Source organism: Anneissia japonica, unplaced genomic scaffold (assembly GCF_011630105.1).
Source record: "Anneissia japonica isolate Jap-2015-1 unplaced genomic scaffold, ASM1163010v1 scaffold287941_len684077_cov200, whole genome shotgun sequence".
In the NCBI taxonomy this organism is placed as follows: domain Eukaryota; kingdom Metazoa; phylum Echinodermata; class Crinoidea; order Comatulida; family Comatulidae; genus Anneissia; species Anneissia japonica.
Window position 1 is genome coordinate 636,663 of NW_022713799.1, and position 18,431 is coordinate 655,093.

General features: G+C 32.5%; 1 protein-coding gene across 1 annotated transcript in view; it reads right to left on the reverse strand.

Moving 5' to 3' along the window:
• The window catches only part of LOC117108763 (striatin-interacting protein 1 homolog), a gene marked incomplete at its 5' end in the record, with an annotated part of 27,541 nt that extends 9,731 nt beyond the window's left edge, over positions 1 to 17,810 (reverse strand). The window contains 15 exon segments of the mRNA XM_033250910.1: positions 294 to 420; positions 788 to 885; positions 1,771 to 1,845; positions 2,507 to 2,578; positions 3,133 to 3,196; positions 3,387 to 3,452; positions 3,794 to 3,969; positions 9,370 to 9,561; positions 9,734 to 9,861; positions 10,371 to 10,477; positions 11,233 to 11,301; positions 13,228 to 13,348; positions 14,052 to 14,183; positions 16,107 to 16,181; positions 17,741 to 17,810. Of these exon segments, the coding sequence (XP_033106801.1) occupies positions 294 to 420; positions 788 to 885; positions 1,771 to 1,845; positions 2,507 to 2,578; positions 3,133 to 3,196; positions 3,387 to 3,452; positions 3,794 to 3,969; positions 9,370 to 9,561; positions 9,734 to 9,861; positions 10,371 to 10,477; positions 11,233 to 11,301; positions 13,228 to 13,348; positions 14,052 to 14,183; positions 16,107 to 16,181; positions 17,741 to 17,810 (1,572 nt within the window).
• Between the last annotated feature and the right edge of the window lie 621 nt (positions 17,811 to 18,431).

Sequence of the window (18,431 nt, forward strand, 5' to 3'; positions counted from 1 at the left end):
TATATAGACATACAACAATTTTTTGTCAAATCAAATTTGCTAGTCTGAAAAGGGCTTAAGGTTTCAGGTCTCTTGAAACTTGACTGCAGCTGGAAATCTGTTCCATATTTTTTGTTATTTTTTTAAAGTAAAATTAAGAATGGTACAGTGAATACGGAAAGAAATTAAAGCGCACCGTACAATACATATTTATTGGATTACACTTTCATAGCAGTGGCACACAAAACCTAACGGTGCATTCAGAAAAGAACAAAATGTAAGCAACAAAAATACAAAATCTTTCACCATCTTACCTGATAAACATGGTTGAGTTTAAAATGTTTGAGGAGCAATAAAAGCAGTCCTGAGATTGCTTTCACGATAATTTCCTTGTGTCGGTTCACATCAACGCCAAGTTTCATCGATTGTAGTACCGTCATTCTGGGGAAAAAAAATCACTTTAATTTTTACCAAAAACAAAATATCTTAACAAAAAATCATTAATGTCATCATTTTTATGATCAGCACTTCATCCCCGTAAATATCTTTAAAAAAAAATTGTAAAATTATCAAAACAATACCATTGAGGAGTGACAGTAAAATCTGTTGGAAAAAACAAAACATGGTGGGGCTGAGATGGATGTGGACTCCCACTCTTCTGTCAGGAAATGATAAACCACCTGTGTTTGGGAAAAGATGTTGCCCCCCCCCCCTAGATTTATAATTTGGTGTGAAAAATTATGCACTGTATTAATAAGTGCCACAGTAAATTTATACTCTGAAATGCAATTAATTGTCTAAAACTCACGGCATTTCTTCTGGTAACACATCAGCCAAAATGTTAATAGAATCTGTCTTAGCCTTTGAGGTCGGTGCTGCTGCTAGTAAAATCTTCAACAAGGCAATCTAGCAAGAAGAAAATACATGATAATTATCATTTGTATTATTAATATCTTGCAATATCTAAATCATAAATGCTATAAAAATATAAATAACATAAAGTATATCTATATATCTGTATATAAAAAAAAAAACAAATGAAAAAAAAACCTAATTGGGAAATGTAATTGAAAAAGCATTTGTAGTTGATGATTGATAATAAACAAAACAAAATTAATATAGTGAAGGATAATAAATACATTTGATTGGAGAGTTTTAGAGTAAAACCAAGGGCAACCAATAAAAGCAAAAAGACACATTTTATGTAGGGTCCTGGTTCTGTGGTGAACTGGTCCATAAACAAGAAGATAATCTCCTGCTCATTTGCAAAGAGAGGGTACTGCATTCTATAACATGCTCATGGGCAACCTTGCAATATAGTGGTGAATCCAGTAGGGGTACGGGGTAATGTGCTCCGACATTTTGGTAATAAATTTTACTTACTTATAAAAAAAAAAATGTTGTGCCTCCTGTGCAAAATAATGGACTAAAAGCTTAACGTCTTTGCCAAAAGATCGTGCAATCTTTAAAATTGCATTTCAGCCACTATGGCTGAAACACAAGAAAAGCCGTGCTGAAATTGAACCACAGTTTAAAGGTCGAAAATGATATTTCAATGTTTATTAAGCATACAACTAGCCTAAAACAGATTGTGCTTATCACATTTTTCCCCAGAAAAAAAAATTTAAACAATGTATGGCCGCCGCAATGAAAATTATGTTGGCAAAGATACAGCACAAAACAAATATAATTAAGGAAAAGCGTATGATGCTTGAAGACAGCAAAGCCTCAAAGTTAAGTATTCGAGAGGTAATCAATATTCATTTAATAATTTGTGAAGGGCGCCCTCACCATATACTGTGGGAGACTTGACAACATTGCTTGGTATAGAATCTCAGCAGCTGTGTTTGGTATATCCTCTTCTCCCTATTACAAAAAAAAAAAAAAAAAAAAAATACACAGTAAAATTATGACCAAGAAATTGACTGCATGAATCTATATAAAGACAACTTTATCTTCTTATTGAATACACATTATAATTACACAACTGGCTATCATTTAGCTAGACAAACTTCTTAAGTTGTGTCAGCCATGGTCTGCAGTGGTACAGGCTGTAGCTAGTAATGTTCATTGCAAAAGATACTACACAATTTACTACTGTACATAAATCTATTATTAAAAACAACTTTATAAATACAAATAATTACAAAATGGCTATCATTAAAGCTGAACACACTTCTTAAGTTTTGTCGGACGAGGCCTGCAGTGGTACAGACTGCAGTTAGTAATGTGCATTGCAACAGATGTTGCGAGGTGGGGTTTTATTGATGCTGATACTCAATACTATAGCATTTACTATGTATGAATCTATTATAAAGACAACTTGATTTTCTTCTTGAATTCACATGCTGGACACACTAATGTGCTTTTCAGTTGTGTCAGGCAAGAAACCTGCTGTGGTGCTTGCAGCATTTAGTAAACGGCATTGCAAAAAAATGTTGTTTTGTTGATGATAATAACAATTATAATATTCACATTAAATAAATTGTAAACAATCAACAATTTTGAGAAACTCTTTTGCACTTACCTTAGATAAAGGGTGTTTATTAATTTCCTCTTCTTTTCTCACCTGAATCTCCGCTAAAGATACATAGAGATGCTGAAATATAATGTTAAGTTTGAAATGTAATATGCTAAAAAAACACAAGGGCATGCGCAAATAATGTAGTAAACGTTGCTGTTGACTCGCATCGCCTTAAGTCCTTTTAAGAAAAATGATTGCTGTATTGCAATGTTTACAAACCGGTAAGATTTTTAAAGTATGAGAGTGCAATTTCCAGGCATCAAGGTGGTGGTAGACTAGAGGACAAAGAAAAGATGGATACAGTATGCACAGTATGTGTGTAGTATTTGTTATTTTAACCTCTGTTTTTAATATGTATGTTTGTAATTATTGAAATGAAAATGTTCCTGCCAGAAATCTCCTTTTTTGGGCAATAACGAAATCTTTATTTTTAAATCTTTAACAATCGAAAGCATTGCAAACAGAAGGGCTTCATGTCTAAGTGCACTACAAAGTGGTATCAGCAAATCTATGATCATAATCTGGTCTGGAAAGTACAGCATAAAACAGGGGTGGCACCAGAATTTCCTGACAGAGGGTATGATGTACCTGACTAGAGCGCAAGTGGCGGATTCAAATACATGCATTACCTTTTCTAAGACATTATAGACTTCATGAATGGGATTTGGTAGACCAGCCAAGGTGGTTGAATCACTAGAAAAAAAAATAAAATAAAAACAGAAAATACCTAAGTTGTTGAATAACTGAAATAAAAATATAGTAGCTCAATCTATACTGCATATGAATAATTTATATGTACTCAATACATTAAAATGATTGGAATTGATAAAAAATCAATCAATTAAATTTGACAAATCAAGATGAACATGAAAGATTATCTAACCTTTGAACTTGAAAGCCAACAAATTTGTTTCTGGTGTGGTCAAGGAACATTTCTACGTCCCGTTGTCTGTGGAATTATCGAACATAAAGGCAGTCTGTCACATCAATGGTATCATATAATCAGAAATTTATAATACTGCAATTTAAAATGCATTCTCCATTTTTTTTACCTACACTAGACCCCCACCTTTACACTACAATTTAATGATGATGCATATAAATTTAGGTCTACATTTTACATTTTTTATTACCTACCTCACTTTTGGTGACCATGGGAGAGAGCGTGGCTCAACTGGGAATATCGGGAAGGCATTCTCCATTTTTTTTTACTTACACTAGACCCCCACCATCACACTATAATTTAATAATGATGCATATTAATTTAGGTCTACATTTTTTATTACCTACCTCACTTTTGGTGACCATGGGAGAGAGCGTGGCTCTCTGGGCGTATCGGGAAGAGGAGGTAAACCATTCTCATCTTCATCCTCACTCATGTTTTGTACATCATCTTTTGCATCATCCTCTTTCTTATCGTTATCATCTGGTATTGATTCATCGATGCCATCCTGTTTCACCAACATCTTGAACAACGATCACAAAAACAAATCACAATTATATACAACATGTACAGATTACAACAACCTATGACAACAGTGGTGATGCCAGCAAGGCAGGGAGTATTGGATGGAAGAGGAGGGGGAGGGGGGGGGAAGGGCCTCATAGAAGCAAATCCTTTCATCACTCAAGGTTAAAGGTGGTACAATTTGTATCAGTATGGCTTAAAGCCAGGCTCCAGAAGGAAAAAAAAAAGCAAATTCGACTAAAAACCTGTGAGCGATTAATGAGATACAGACTTGTGAATATTTCAAAACAGGGGGGAAGGGGCTTAACCACCAAATTTCCACCTTTCTTCCTAGTTTTTAAATACTCAAAAATCTGTATCTCATCAAATTTGCTTTTTGTGTCTTTGGACAATCAGTTGTACAATATTATCAAAACATTGTTTTCCTCCTGAGCATGATTTTAAAATGACCCAAAATCTCCAATGATTTCTATATACAGTAGCTGTAAAGGGTGTTCGCCTTGACCAATCAGGGCTTCACTTCTTCCAATTAAATGACCTTTGTTGGTAACTGTCAGACTTTTCGTTGGAGAGTTTAAGCTCGGACACCCGCCCCCCCCACCCCACCAAAACAATTACTGGCATCACCACTGATGCCCACCACACACAAACTGATATAGCTGTTAAAACTGTTTTAAGGTAGCAAGCAAGAGCAGAGGTACCAAGTATTCCACAAGCTGCCCACATCAAAACACTCCCGTATGAAAGCAAAAATCTGGATACTACCCAATCTCCTGAAGACTTATTATTTTTATGTTTTTACTACAGCATTATCAATTATCTCCCAGATATCGGCTGGTGGTAGTTGTTATTGTGCCATGCGCAACAAAAGTTAATGAATTAAGAAAGCTTATTTAACCAGATCTCCTGAAAAAGGGGCGGATTCAAAGATCCAAAAAGGCGGGGGGTGGGGGAAATTTTCTATGTTTTAGACGCTCGAAAACCTCTGAGGCATTTTTGGACGATCAATTTTTTTCTTTTTCTTCCTCCTTTTCTTTCTTTTTCTATTTTTTTTTTACTTTCTGTGTTTCACACTGTGAAAACCCTGTCTCTTATACACATCTAGATGTGTATAAGAGACAGCCCCCCCACCCACTGAATCCGCCACTGTGAAAGGGGCTTCTTTCAACTTTGGACACCAGCCAGTTGGTTGCATGTCATTTTGGCCAATGAGAATACACACGCTGTTCATGTCATTAATATTTCAGGTGCGAGCATCATATAAAAAAATGTATAGCTTAGCTGCATACTACATGGGAATCAGTTTGTGTCTGGCAGGCATTTTTAGGTGAAAAAGATATGGTGCTTGGTCACAAAATCAAGCATTTAAAAAAGAAATGTGCATAAAGGTATTCACTTTGAAGCTTAAACCACAGTGTTTTCAACGTATCCAATATAAATAAAAATGGTGTATTAAATTTACAATAATTGCCAAACATCCTAACAATCTAATTGGCAAATTATAATGACAATCAAATCATTTCATATAGAATATAAATATAAAACAATATAGTGATATAATGAAGTAAAGAAATATGAAATCTTGCATCATAAGAAAATATAAATTTTGTTAAGATAAATATGGAAATAATTAAAAGAAATATTTAATTACTTGTTCCAACATGCTAGTAGCAGAATTTGAAGATATATTTAATATTATATAAAATAATTGGAAAACTAATAATAGGAATACATGCGAGTAAAAAAAAATATTACATCTATACGTTAACCTAGGATCTAATCTACTCTAATTCACGTACGATGTGTCAGGGTTTAAAGGTCAGGTCACATGTGTCCGCAAAGAGCAGCGTCATGGTTACGTTGATGCAAAATTGGTGAGGTGACGACGATGGGTTTAAGAATAGAAAACAAATGAAAATATAAGTCAATAAAAAGTATAAAGTGAAAATAAAAGTAATGACAAGGAAAGAAATGATCAAAGGATATAAAATCTAAATAAATATTTTCTTTTTTTAAACATATTTCAAAGGTATGTCTTGCTACTGTGGGTTTGGCTTTATCGCAATTTTCATTTTAAGAAAGTATAAACATTCTTTCATTATTCAGATACAGTTTCAATTACAGTATATATTATACTACACATTATTATTATTATTATTATTATTATTATTATTACTAAATATAGTTAATCATTATAATAACTAATATTTTTATGTTATACTAATGATTTATAGATAATTATTACTAATAATTAGTAGAGTATTATTATTTCATTAGATATCATTTTTATGTTTTATTATTAATAATCACTACTACAGTATCAATAATATAACTACGGTATTCTCAATATTATCATTATAATTATTATATCATCCTCATCACTAATAAATTCATTCCTCCTGTTGTTCTCATGGCCATTGCCATTATTATTATTATTATTATTATTATTATTATTATTATTATTATTATTGCTATAAATTAAAGTCATTTCATTTCAATGGTGGTGCCAGTGGGGGGGTGTGTCAAGGGGTGAAAATCAGGGACATGTTCTGGTCTTCAAGAAAACTGCAAAAATTAAATTGCTATCCCATTAAAAACTCAATGGTCAATTCAGCAGAAATAATTTTCCCAAGTCAAAGGAGGGTAGGATGCCATCCACCCCCCCCCCCCAGACCCATGCTGTTCTGTAGCAGGACATACCTTATCAATGTCCTACAAAAAGCATTTCAATATAAATATATAATACATATGAATAGCTACATATATTGTTATATTAGAATCATATCACATAAATACAAGACTGTAGTTAGCGGGGAAAACCCTATAACTGTATTGATATGCTATGCAGAATCAAATCATAATAATCGGGTTTGTCTCAAATACTCAATACTCACAATCAACAAAAAAAATATCATTAATATGCTGTTAGGTAAGGGGTTGATAAACACAAACTGTTACCAATTACTAACAAAATTCAGTGTGTCAGTAGACAATGATGTACTATATAAACCCCATACATCATTGTTTACACATCCTGACAATTTTAATATTCAAATAATTTCATGTTTTTTTAAAGTATATTATAGTGTACTACAGTGTTACGTCACAATACTATGCGATACTACTAAGTTGCTATCGTTGCAAAATGCGTTCAACCGGACGCCATTTTCCCCACTGACAAACCATTGATCCCAATTTTAACGTAATTATTAAGATGTTGTATCTTACTTTTTCTTTGTAAATTTTAATTGATGATTAAATGTGTGTTTGATAAATAATATAATGTGAGCTTTTGTCTTGCAGTACATTTTGATGGTAAAATATTAGATTTTAAAATGCCTATTCCAGAAATCCTATGAAGTCATTCAGGCGTAATGAATGGTAGCCAACGTCTGTTGACAACAGAGAGCACCACCTGGTATCGTGACGACACGACTGTGGTACTCTATAATGAAAGAAGTAAAAAAAACCAGGATTGATTTAAATCTGTATGAATTTACGTCAATCCTAATTTACTTTTTTACACATTAAATCCATTTGGTGAGACTTTTTTTATTCCTTGTTTAGCGAAAATGTCTAAATCTCCAAAAATAAGTTATATATATTTCTTGCTAATTATATAAAATTAAAGAATTTAACCATTTCATTATTACATTGTTTACATTAACCAATAAAATTTCAGTCTGGAGGTTTTTGGCAAAAACTACTTGGTAAATAAGAAAACACAATTTAGTTTTTAGTTTTTTCCATCTTTTTCTTACGATCTTTAAAAAAATATGTTCGCAAAACAAAAGTATAAAAAGTCTTGCCTTTTGACAAGTAAGCATATTAGTATGCCTTGTATGTATAGCACCTGTTGGGTATAATATTTAGCGATGGCATGGAAAATTACACAAAAAACAAAAGACTGGGCCAATAGTCACAATTTATGTAAAATTATACCCTTCAGACATGATAAAAGGCCTTTGGCAGAAAAAATTTTTTGACTACACCAACATATCCTTATATGTCAGTTCTTATTAAATCTACTATAGACTAGTTTGTATAAGCACAAACCAGTATCTATTATCTCATGCACAATTTACCATAAATAATTTGAAAAATACAAGTGATATTGAATCAACAAAAGAATTGTTTAACTTTAAAGTAAATATTAATCAAAAACATAAATGAATTTATGAATCCTAATACTGATGAGTGTTTAAATACCAAAGAAATTATTATTGGCTTGGATAATTAGTTGCATTATATACTCTTGTTTTATTTCATTATAATTTTTATTATTTTTGGAAAAAAAATTACAGAAAAAATGTGCAGCAATCAACCTTCAAGTCTTTGAAAATAAATTTCAAAAAGTTGGAGTAAAGTTGCAACATGACATTTTAATGGCAACATGTCTCGCTCCAATTAAAAACCACTTATGGAACCAAGATTTTCATGATCTTTAGCAGCTTTGGTCCTTATTTTAAAAATGGTTTGGGTGGAAGCGGTTAGGCACAGTAGGAACGGTTTGGTTTCCCAACCTCGAGGTCGGGGGTTTCAATTCCTCAATGTGCATTTTGCTTGCGTATTTGAGCAAGGCAGTTTATGTATATTGCTTCTTACAACACAAAAGAATGTGGATAAGGTTTGCCTTGGGAATGAGTCACTGAAAATAGAATTGACAAAATGAAGAAAATGAACCCTTACATTACAAGAAAGTATATACTCCAAGTATTGAAATACACGCCATTGTGTTGGGATTCAATATTTCAACATTAATTATGTCACCATCAGGAATCCTGATGATATAATTAATGTCGAAGTATCGAATCCCAACACGATGGCGTGTATTTCAATACTTCAAGTATTTATTATACTTTCTTATCTGAGATTAATCAGTGAACATTTCGGAACCCTTACTATGCCTTTTGTTTTATAATGAAATTCTCCGCAAAGCCTTATAAAGTTAAAAAACATGGAGAGGAATTGAATGAAATTTGGATTTAAATTTCTTTCTTTATAGTTCATAAAATAACTTAAATATTGGTCATAATAATAACTTTGCTTATACAATAACATAAATAATGGTAGATATGTCTGAAAATAAAAACACTTTTAAATATACAGGTATGTTGAAATTAGCAAGTATGGGCAAAATTATAATAGCGCAATGCATTTATTTATTTTAAAAAGGTTTTCTGAAGAAAAGGGAGGAAGGAATGCACATGGAACAACTAGTGCCAATAGTTGCATGCTAAATATTTTACAGCATTCACTAAGTAGATCAATTGGCCTAACTCCACCACATTAAAAGTACATTAATTATTACAATACAGGAAATTCACGAAATTATTAGTCACAAAATATAAGGGGTTTTTTTTTCAAAATTTTGGTTGTTGTTTACAGCACTGCATACCCTTTTAAGTGGAGGTGGTCGGTTGCCTTTGCGTCCCTGTGGATCCAGCATGTCTACTGCAGACGCTGGTGGTGACACAGCTCTCAAGTTCTTTGTGATCTGTACGCTGTCCTCGGCAAGTGATGGAAGTCCGAGTTCTTCTCTCGTCTTTTCCTTTAGATTTTTATGGTCCTGCAAACCACCAAGTGAAAACTAAAAAAAAAAAAAATGTGAAAATGGGAAAAGTAATTGAATTAAGAAACAATATATCAATATTAGCTATAATCTTCATATTTAATCTTTTCATATAATACTGATTAGAATTTCTTTTGTTGATTAATGACAAATACAAAATAGAAAAGAAAAAAAAAAGTCCGATACTCACTAATATAACTTTCCATAGAAGAAGGAGAACCTTCTTTATTGGGAAATGGGGTGCATGTCCACTGCAGAACTTTGTTACCATGTTGAAGAGAATAATAGCTAGGGAGTCGTCCTCCCTAATTGGTTGTCCTGCAAAAGTTTAAACATACAAAAAAAAAAATCTAATTAAAAAAAAACCCTTTTAATTGAAACTATGGGCCACGCCCTAATTTTGGGCCACACAACATTTTTGGAGGGCCACTAATTCACTAAGGATATAAAAAAATAGTTTTTTGTAAAACTGCTTCAACACAGTTTATATGAAATTTTTGGAATGATGTCAAATTATTGTATATTAGAATATGGCGGTAATTTTCACAATCAAAACTTCTTGGTTTTGTTAATGTTTGCCCTGGCACGGGTGGGCCAAGGCTTGGTGCCTAGAGCCTTTAAGAAGCCCTTAAAGTAAAGAGTTTGCAGAATGCTGCTCTAAAATGAGATCAATTGAACCTGCCACCAAGGAAATTGGGATTAAAACCATTTCTGCAGTCCACTGAACACTTACAACAGTCTGATCTTCAAAGTATAAGAGGATTTATAAGGTCAAGACACACAATATATCTTTAATTTTTTTTAATTAAATAATCGCAGTTGTTTACCTATTTCACATTTTAGGTTAGTACGGGATTTTATCTGCTCTTCAGTATCTCGGCTGTCGTCTCTACGCATTGTCTCAACCATAATATATAAAAGACTCAAAATTACTCTAAAATAAGATAATGTAAAAACGTAAAATATTAAAACAGAATGTCAGATCTGATATGATAAATCTAGATTGAACTAAAGGGAAGAAAAAAAGTTTACCTTTGAGAAAATCATGATAAAGTTTTCAGGTGAAAATGATCAAATCTGATGTTGACTGTAAAACAATTTTTTTCTTAACTGTTCACTGTCTTCCTCAGTCTTAGTAATACTTAATATTCAATTGCTCTTGATTTATACAAGAAAACTGGTAATCCAAGTATGTCATATATCTTTCTAAAGCTAATTAATTAAAGAATACTGTAAAGCCCATTATTTTTGCGATTTTACAATTTGAAATATTTTGCGACCGTCAAATTTCACAATTTTACAATTTCCATTTGTTTCTTAACATGATGCAGAAACCTACAATTATGTTCTTTTTAGTCTATCTGCTCCCATTTTGGAGGGTTTTCCCAAATTTTCAAGCAATCTACGCTACCGATTGTTTAGGCTAGCTGTCTTAGGCAGGCCTACAGCAGCTACTCCAGGAAAGGCTTAAACTTTTTCAAGTTGTCATCTTATTGCTTAAATCGCAAAAATTAAGGGCGTGCGAAAATAAAGGGCTTTAGAGATAAATACAACAAAAAAAAATGTTTTTATAATTTTCCAGTTTTGTCCTGATTCCATGCTGATGTAAGTATATTAGATGCTCAGTGAATAGTGTTAAATACAAGCCAGAAATAATCTTTTACATGAATATAAATTAAATTCTCTCACCTTAGGTCTGAACTATCAACAATCGATACCGCTGGCTTTCTTAGAGCTGTTGTCGCTGCTACTGCATTTCTGAAAAAAAAAAAAGCAGAAACAAAAAAGAAGTGTAAAGCTAAAATTCATAGGATTTTTTTATTTTTAATTTTTTTTTATTTAATACCATATTTCAAAAGGGTGACCCATCCAGCAATGCTGATCATTAGGGGCCCTCATACAATATAACCACCAAGTTTTAAAATCTACTAGAATATACTACTAATTATTACTATAATTTATTAACATCACTATCAAATTATTAATAGCACACATGTTTGTTTACATTTCTATATAATAATGTAATTATCATTAGTATAATATGAATCATCATTTTTGTTGTATCCATCATCATGTTTATTTGTTTACATTATTTACATAACAATGTAATTATCATTAGTATAACATCAATCATCATTTTTGTTGTTACCGCCATCATTTTCATCATCACCATCAATAATACTAATATTATTTGATATTTAAAACAATTTGTAAAATTTAACATATATTTATAATTTATTAATTCTAGGGCCAGAAGATATTTGTATGGATATTGTTCGTTTTAGTGCAATTACTGGTGGAGGTATGAAATATTTATTTAAAAAATTATTTTATACCATAAATGATAATAATTATAATGTATTTTATTTTGTTAATGTATTGTTCCTTTTATCTGTATTTTGTATATAAATTGATTTCTCTTGTACATATTTATATATTCAAATTTTTCATTTTATATAGCAACCATGTTTTTAATATTCAGTGCAGTTGCAATTTTAAATGTTAGTTAAGTCAGATGATAATTAATAATCATGATGTATTACTTCATTATATAAAATTGATTTCTCTTGCACACATTAATATGTTTAAATTTTTCATTGGTTATAATAATAATTTTTTAAATATTTAGTGCTGTCGTGATTTAAAATGTTAGTTAAGTCAAATAATAATAATTAATAATTATAATGCATTACTTCTTAATGTATGTATTTTGTATATAAATTTGATTTGATTTTAAAATATATTTAAATTTTTCATTGGTTATAATAATTATATATTTTAATATTCAGTGCTGTGATTTTAAATGTTTGCAAGTTTTTGAATGCATTTCTTTCTTTTATTTGGACAATAAATTATTTCAGTATTCAGTATATAGAGTAGACATGTTTCCTTGTAGAATAATGATATAAAAAGAGAGAACTTATTGAGAGAAGTCATCATGAACAATTTTGTATTTCAATAAAGTTAGTATCTAAAGCTTTGTCTAAACTATCAAATTTCATTTGACAAAAACATGTGAAATGAATAAATATGGTCATGATGACATCACACCATAACCATATATGGCAAAGACAAGCCAAACCAGTTACTTATTGCAAAAATCAGTTTTTAGTTATTAAATTACAGTGTTAAACAGTAAAATGAGAGATATAAATGGTAAGAGAATCACTAAAATCCAACATTTCATTATGAAGTTACAGGAATTTAAACATTCAGCTGTTTAAAGAAAAATATTTGAGAAATCAGCCTTCAAAGTTTATGATATTGGGCATTTCTCAGTCAGAAGCTATCGCCAAATTGTTAAAAATTGTTCTTTTAACATTGAAAATGAGGAAAATAACAGCATAGCATGTAATTATAGATATATAAAGGTAAGTTCGGCGCAGTAAAGTAGATTTCAAAAATGCTGACATTCCATCATGTTTTGGCCATTATCTCTGAAACAGGAGTTGCGATGAGTGACTGGTTTGGCTTGTCTTTGCCACATATATAGGCACATCATGACTATATATGAGCACACAACAGCTTTTTTGTCAATGAAAACATGACAATACGGACAAAGCCTAAAGTGCTACCTGCTTCATTGACCATATATTCAAAAATAACCTGAACAATTCTGTCTTTCTAGTATGCACTTCTTTTAAATTGATAAAACATCCGAGTGAGTGTTGCATATGACCTTACCCTGTTTCTAAGCACAGAAGTTCTACAAAAACATTGAGGGCGCCACATTCATATAGTAGAAAACAATTTTTTCTTGTCCATTCCATTTGCTCATCTTCTGAGCTAACTTCACCAAAATTGCCTAAAGAAAAAAAAAAAAAATTGTTCTTAAAAATAAATTAACTAATAAATGAAATATGTAATTTATATTTAGATTTCCACATCCAATTAAGATAGAAATAAAGTTGAATCAAAAGAGGAACAATAAAAGAAGAAGAAAAACCAAATGTAAATATAAACAAATATAAAAAGGAAAGAAGAACAGTAACCCAGCATTCAGTTATATGTGAATGGTTTAGCTGTAGATAATCTTCATTCGGAAGTGATAAAATGCTCTGGAAACTTTTCGAGTTTCTTGTATTTGCCTGATCGCAAGTAAAAAGTGTCAACAACTAACTATGTTGAATTACAAGGGCGGCATAAGCTTTCTTAACACAAACACAGCTACAGCCCCTATTGAAATTTTATCTGTCACTTTTTTATATTTATCAATTTTTTTTATAGGCTATTGTAATCTGTCAATGTATCATCTTAGCCACGGTGATGTTTTGTAATTTATTGTATATTTATTTGGTGAGGGGATTTGAGGATACCCACATCTTGTGTTGGGTTCCAAGCCCATGGGGCAATCTTTGCAGCACCCCTCTTGGCATTTTCAGATTTGTGATTTTTGTGTCAAATTTATAATACATAAACACATACAAGAGCAATCTGTTTCAAATTATTTCACCATTTAAACCACACCGTAGTCTATTACATAACACGGTTCGGGACGTTTTGAGTACCTTGTGCGAGGTAAAGAATGGCCTTCGCCGTTTTCATTCTTTGTTCACGCTTAGCTACATCTATATTGTTCAGAAGATGCACCACGTGCATTCGCCTCGCTTCATAGTCAATTTCTGTCCATTTTTTATCTTCTGTAATAAATAAAATTTAAAAATTTTATAAATGTAAACCTAATTCAATATACTGTAATTACGAATTTCAATACCTCATTTCAAAGACATGCTTAAATACGGTCATGATGACATTACATCATGATCATATCTGAACATCATAACTATAATTTTAGGCATACAACAGTTTATTATTAAAGAAAATTTGATGAATCAGACAAAACTTATAGAAACATTGAAGAACAAATATGCGGCACAGTGGTAAAGGCTTTGGGCTTTTAATCGAGAGGTTGTGAGTTCGAGAAAAACATAGCTCACATTTCCTGTATTTCTTGGGACACTGTTTAGGAACGACCGAGAAAAATGGGTACACAATGACAGATGGACACTTTTGGAATGAAAAGTGGTTTGGCACAGTGACTGCCGTTCTGCTTCCCAACATTGAGGTCGGAGGTTCAATCCCTCACTGTGCTTTCACTTGTGTTCTTAGGCATGGCACTTTACCTTCGGTTGTCTCTCTATACCCATGAGTACAAGTGGGTGCTAGTAGGCTTAAACAAAAACTGCTCTGATTACAGCTGCAACACTATGGAATTCTCCCCCAGGGAGCCTGAGTATGTGTTCCACCGCTTAGAGGCCTTGTTGGCATTAAGCCTTATATAAGTCTATTATTATATTGATGTGACCTCTATGAGCTTCGAGGTTCTGAGTCATGGATGACAAGGGATATACAGGGAGATAAATAAACTACCTCTTCTTGTTGGCATTAAGTGGTATATAACTCTAACATAATTATTATTATTATATTATTACTATATTGTTGTCACCTCTACACGCTTTGGTTCTGAGTCATGGATGACAAGGGATATACAGGGAGATAAATAACTACCTCTTCCTGTTGGCATTAAGTGGTATATAACTCTAACACAATTATTATTATTATATTATTACTATATTGTTGTCACCTCTACACGCTTTGGTTCTGAGTCATGGACGACAAGGAATACAACACAGGCAGATAAATGACTACTTATTCTTGTTCATGATGACATTACATCATGATCATATCTGAACATCATAACTATAATTTTAGGCATACAACAGTTTATTAATAAAGAAAATTTGATGAATCAGACAAAACTTATAGAAACATTGAAGAACAAATATGCGGCACAGTGGTAAAGGCTTTGGGCTTTTAATCGACAGGTTGTGAGTTTGAGAAAAACATTGCTCACATTTCCTGTATTTCTTGGGACACTGTTGAGGAACGACCGAGAAAAATGGGTACACAATGACAGATGGACACTTTTGGAATGAAAAGTGGTTTGGCACAGTGACTGCCGTTCTGCTTCCCAACATTGAGGTCGGAGGTTCAATCCCTCACTGTGCATTTCACTCGTGTTCTTAGGCATGGCACTTTACCTTCGGTTGGCTCTCTCTATACCCAGGAGTACAAGTGGGTACCTGGTAGGCTTAAACAAAAACTGCTCTGATTACAGCTGCAACACTATGGAATTCTCCCCCAGGGAGCCTGAGTATGTGTTCCACCGCTTAGAGGCCTTGTTGGCATTAAGCCTTATATAAGTCTATTATTATATTGATGTGACCTCTATGAGCTTCGAGGTTCTGAGTCATGGATGACAAGGGATATACAGGGAGATAAATAAACTACCTCTTCTTGTTGGCATTAAGTGGTATATAACTCTAACATAATTATTATTATTATATTATTACTATATTGTTGTCACCTCTACACGCTTTGGTTCTGAGTCATGGATGACAAGGGATACAACACAGGCAGATAAATGACTACTTATTCTTGTTGGATATTATTATTACATTATTATATTGTTGTGACGTGGATGCACTTAGAGAGGTTCTAAGTCATGCACGACTAGGGATACAACACAGGGAGATGAATACATCTTAACCTGTAGGCCATACCTCTTGAATGGTAATCTTCTTCAAAGCTCTTCTGTGCTAACGAAAATTCAACCTCTTCTGTGTAACTATACAACTCTAGAACATAAGAAAAGAAACAATTAGTTAGTCGCACTTGTTACTGTCAGGAAAACATAAATGTACAAACTGAGGGTTTTGATTACAGCCACAACCAGTGATTAACGTATAACGAACAGCCTCTCTGTCGTATTCTTCTTTTTCATCATGTGCAACAGTCATTTTTAAAATTAAATTATCATCAGATGATAAAGAAATATCCTATGAAACTTTATATGCTGTATAGCTCAGTGAAGATGCAAAAAATGTTAACTATACAACTCTAGAACACAAAAAAAAAGAAAAAAAAAAACAAGATGCAAAAAATGAAATTTAATAGAGTTTAATATCCCTTCCTTTGACCAACATGTTCGTACGATTTTTCCACCAATTATTATTACAGTTCATTCATGTAGTTAAGGTACTCGCACAAAGTAGCATTTTGTTTTTAATAATTTTGCACCAGATTTACAGTACACGTACCTGCCAACTCTTACACATAGGGTGGGACTTTTTCATACCTTGTTTAGCGAACCCACCAATAATGTTAATTTCGAATAAAAATTAAATTTTATTGTTGGCCAATTTTAAAAAGAAAATTTCAGAAAAACATAAATTTTCCCTTATTTATATTAAGCCCGCCGCTGCCTTGTAAACTCCAGAAAATAAGTATATTTCTTATTAATTATATAAATTTAAAGCATTTAACCATCCTATTACTACACTGTTTACATTCAAAAATAATTTTTTTTTTATTTTGGCCTCCATCTGGATGTTTTTGGCAAAATATTTGCTAAAGGAAAAAGCAAACGTCCTAAAGCTCTGTGGGTGTTTCTTGCAGAAATTATTGTAGCCTTCTTCCATACAATATTTGTTTTAATTTCTGCATCTCTTACTGTATATCGATTACTTTAATTGTATGGAAATAAAAGTACTTGATTTGATTTTATTACAGTTTAATTTGATTTGATAATGAAACTTAAATTTGGATTTTAATTACCATGTTAATTGTGGTATCATTAGCAAATGATAATATGAAAAAATAATGTCAAAGTAGTAGGCCTAACACGCAGGCTGTCAGCGAAGAGTAAACTCGACCACAGGGTGTTGTTGTGGGTGCCATGAACGAGTATACTCATCAAAATTAGGGTGACATTCTAGTGTTCATAACTTCTTTGTTTATTGTATAACCCCAGACTCAACGTCTGGTACTGTAGTTCGGGGAAGATACCTGTACACCTAGACGTATTTTTTTCTTATGTTTGGGAGGGGGCGTGGCCTCGAGCGGGCGTAACCCGCTCATCGGCTTAGACCCACACCCACTGGCTTTCATTTTGGACGGCCTATTTCATATTTCTGGCTAAGCCTCTGATAAAAAGTGCTGTCACAGTGCCGTAGAAGGGTATACTTGCCTCTAATATTCTCCCGCCACTTTATTAGACAGCATCATTTTGATGATATACAGTATAAGAAAAAAATTTCAAAAGAGTATGTTTGTACGTAACCTTGTTTTGGCACACGGGAAGTTCTGGCAGTTAATTAACACGTTAAAGATAGAAACACGAAAGAAGGTTTCTCACCTGAGATTTCCATACTATACTTGTCAGCATCATCATATTCAAAGTCAAGATCAGGACTGTCATTCTGAGACTAAAAAAATATAAAAGATTTTTATTTTTACCGTATTTATGTATTCGAATAAACATGCCCTGCGATATTGTTGAGAATCAATCAATCATAATAATTAGTGCAAGTATCCATATACTGTAATATGTTCAATGGGTCTCAAACAGGCTTTTTTAGTCACTTCTTGGAAATTAAAACTCGATCTTTAACAATGAGCATTGAGCAAATTCGTTTAGAGAAATATATGATGTCTCTCTCATTATTATCAGTACAGTGTTATTAATTTATGGTATCTCATGTATTCTTTAGTTGATAGATTCTAATAATGGTTGGTAAAAATTTAAATACTTCTTTTACTAGTTTTTCGATCAAGATCAAACAAGCTCCATTAATAGGATCAAAAAACATATGGCAACCCGCCATGTGCATGGCTCACTTGTCTGTGCTGCTGGTACTGCTACTGGTATGGGCATTTTAATTTACATTGCGCCTTTTCCTTACGGTAATAAAGCGCGGTATAGGCTTGATCGTGAACGGTAAAAATATGCATTCTCAAGAAAAAAATGCGGATTCATAATCATTTTCAGTTGTAATACTACAACCCTAAAGTAGCAAAGAATGCAATTCCGAGTAGCTAGGGAAAAA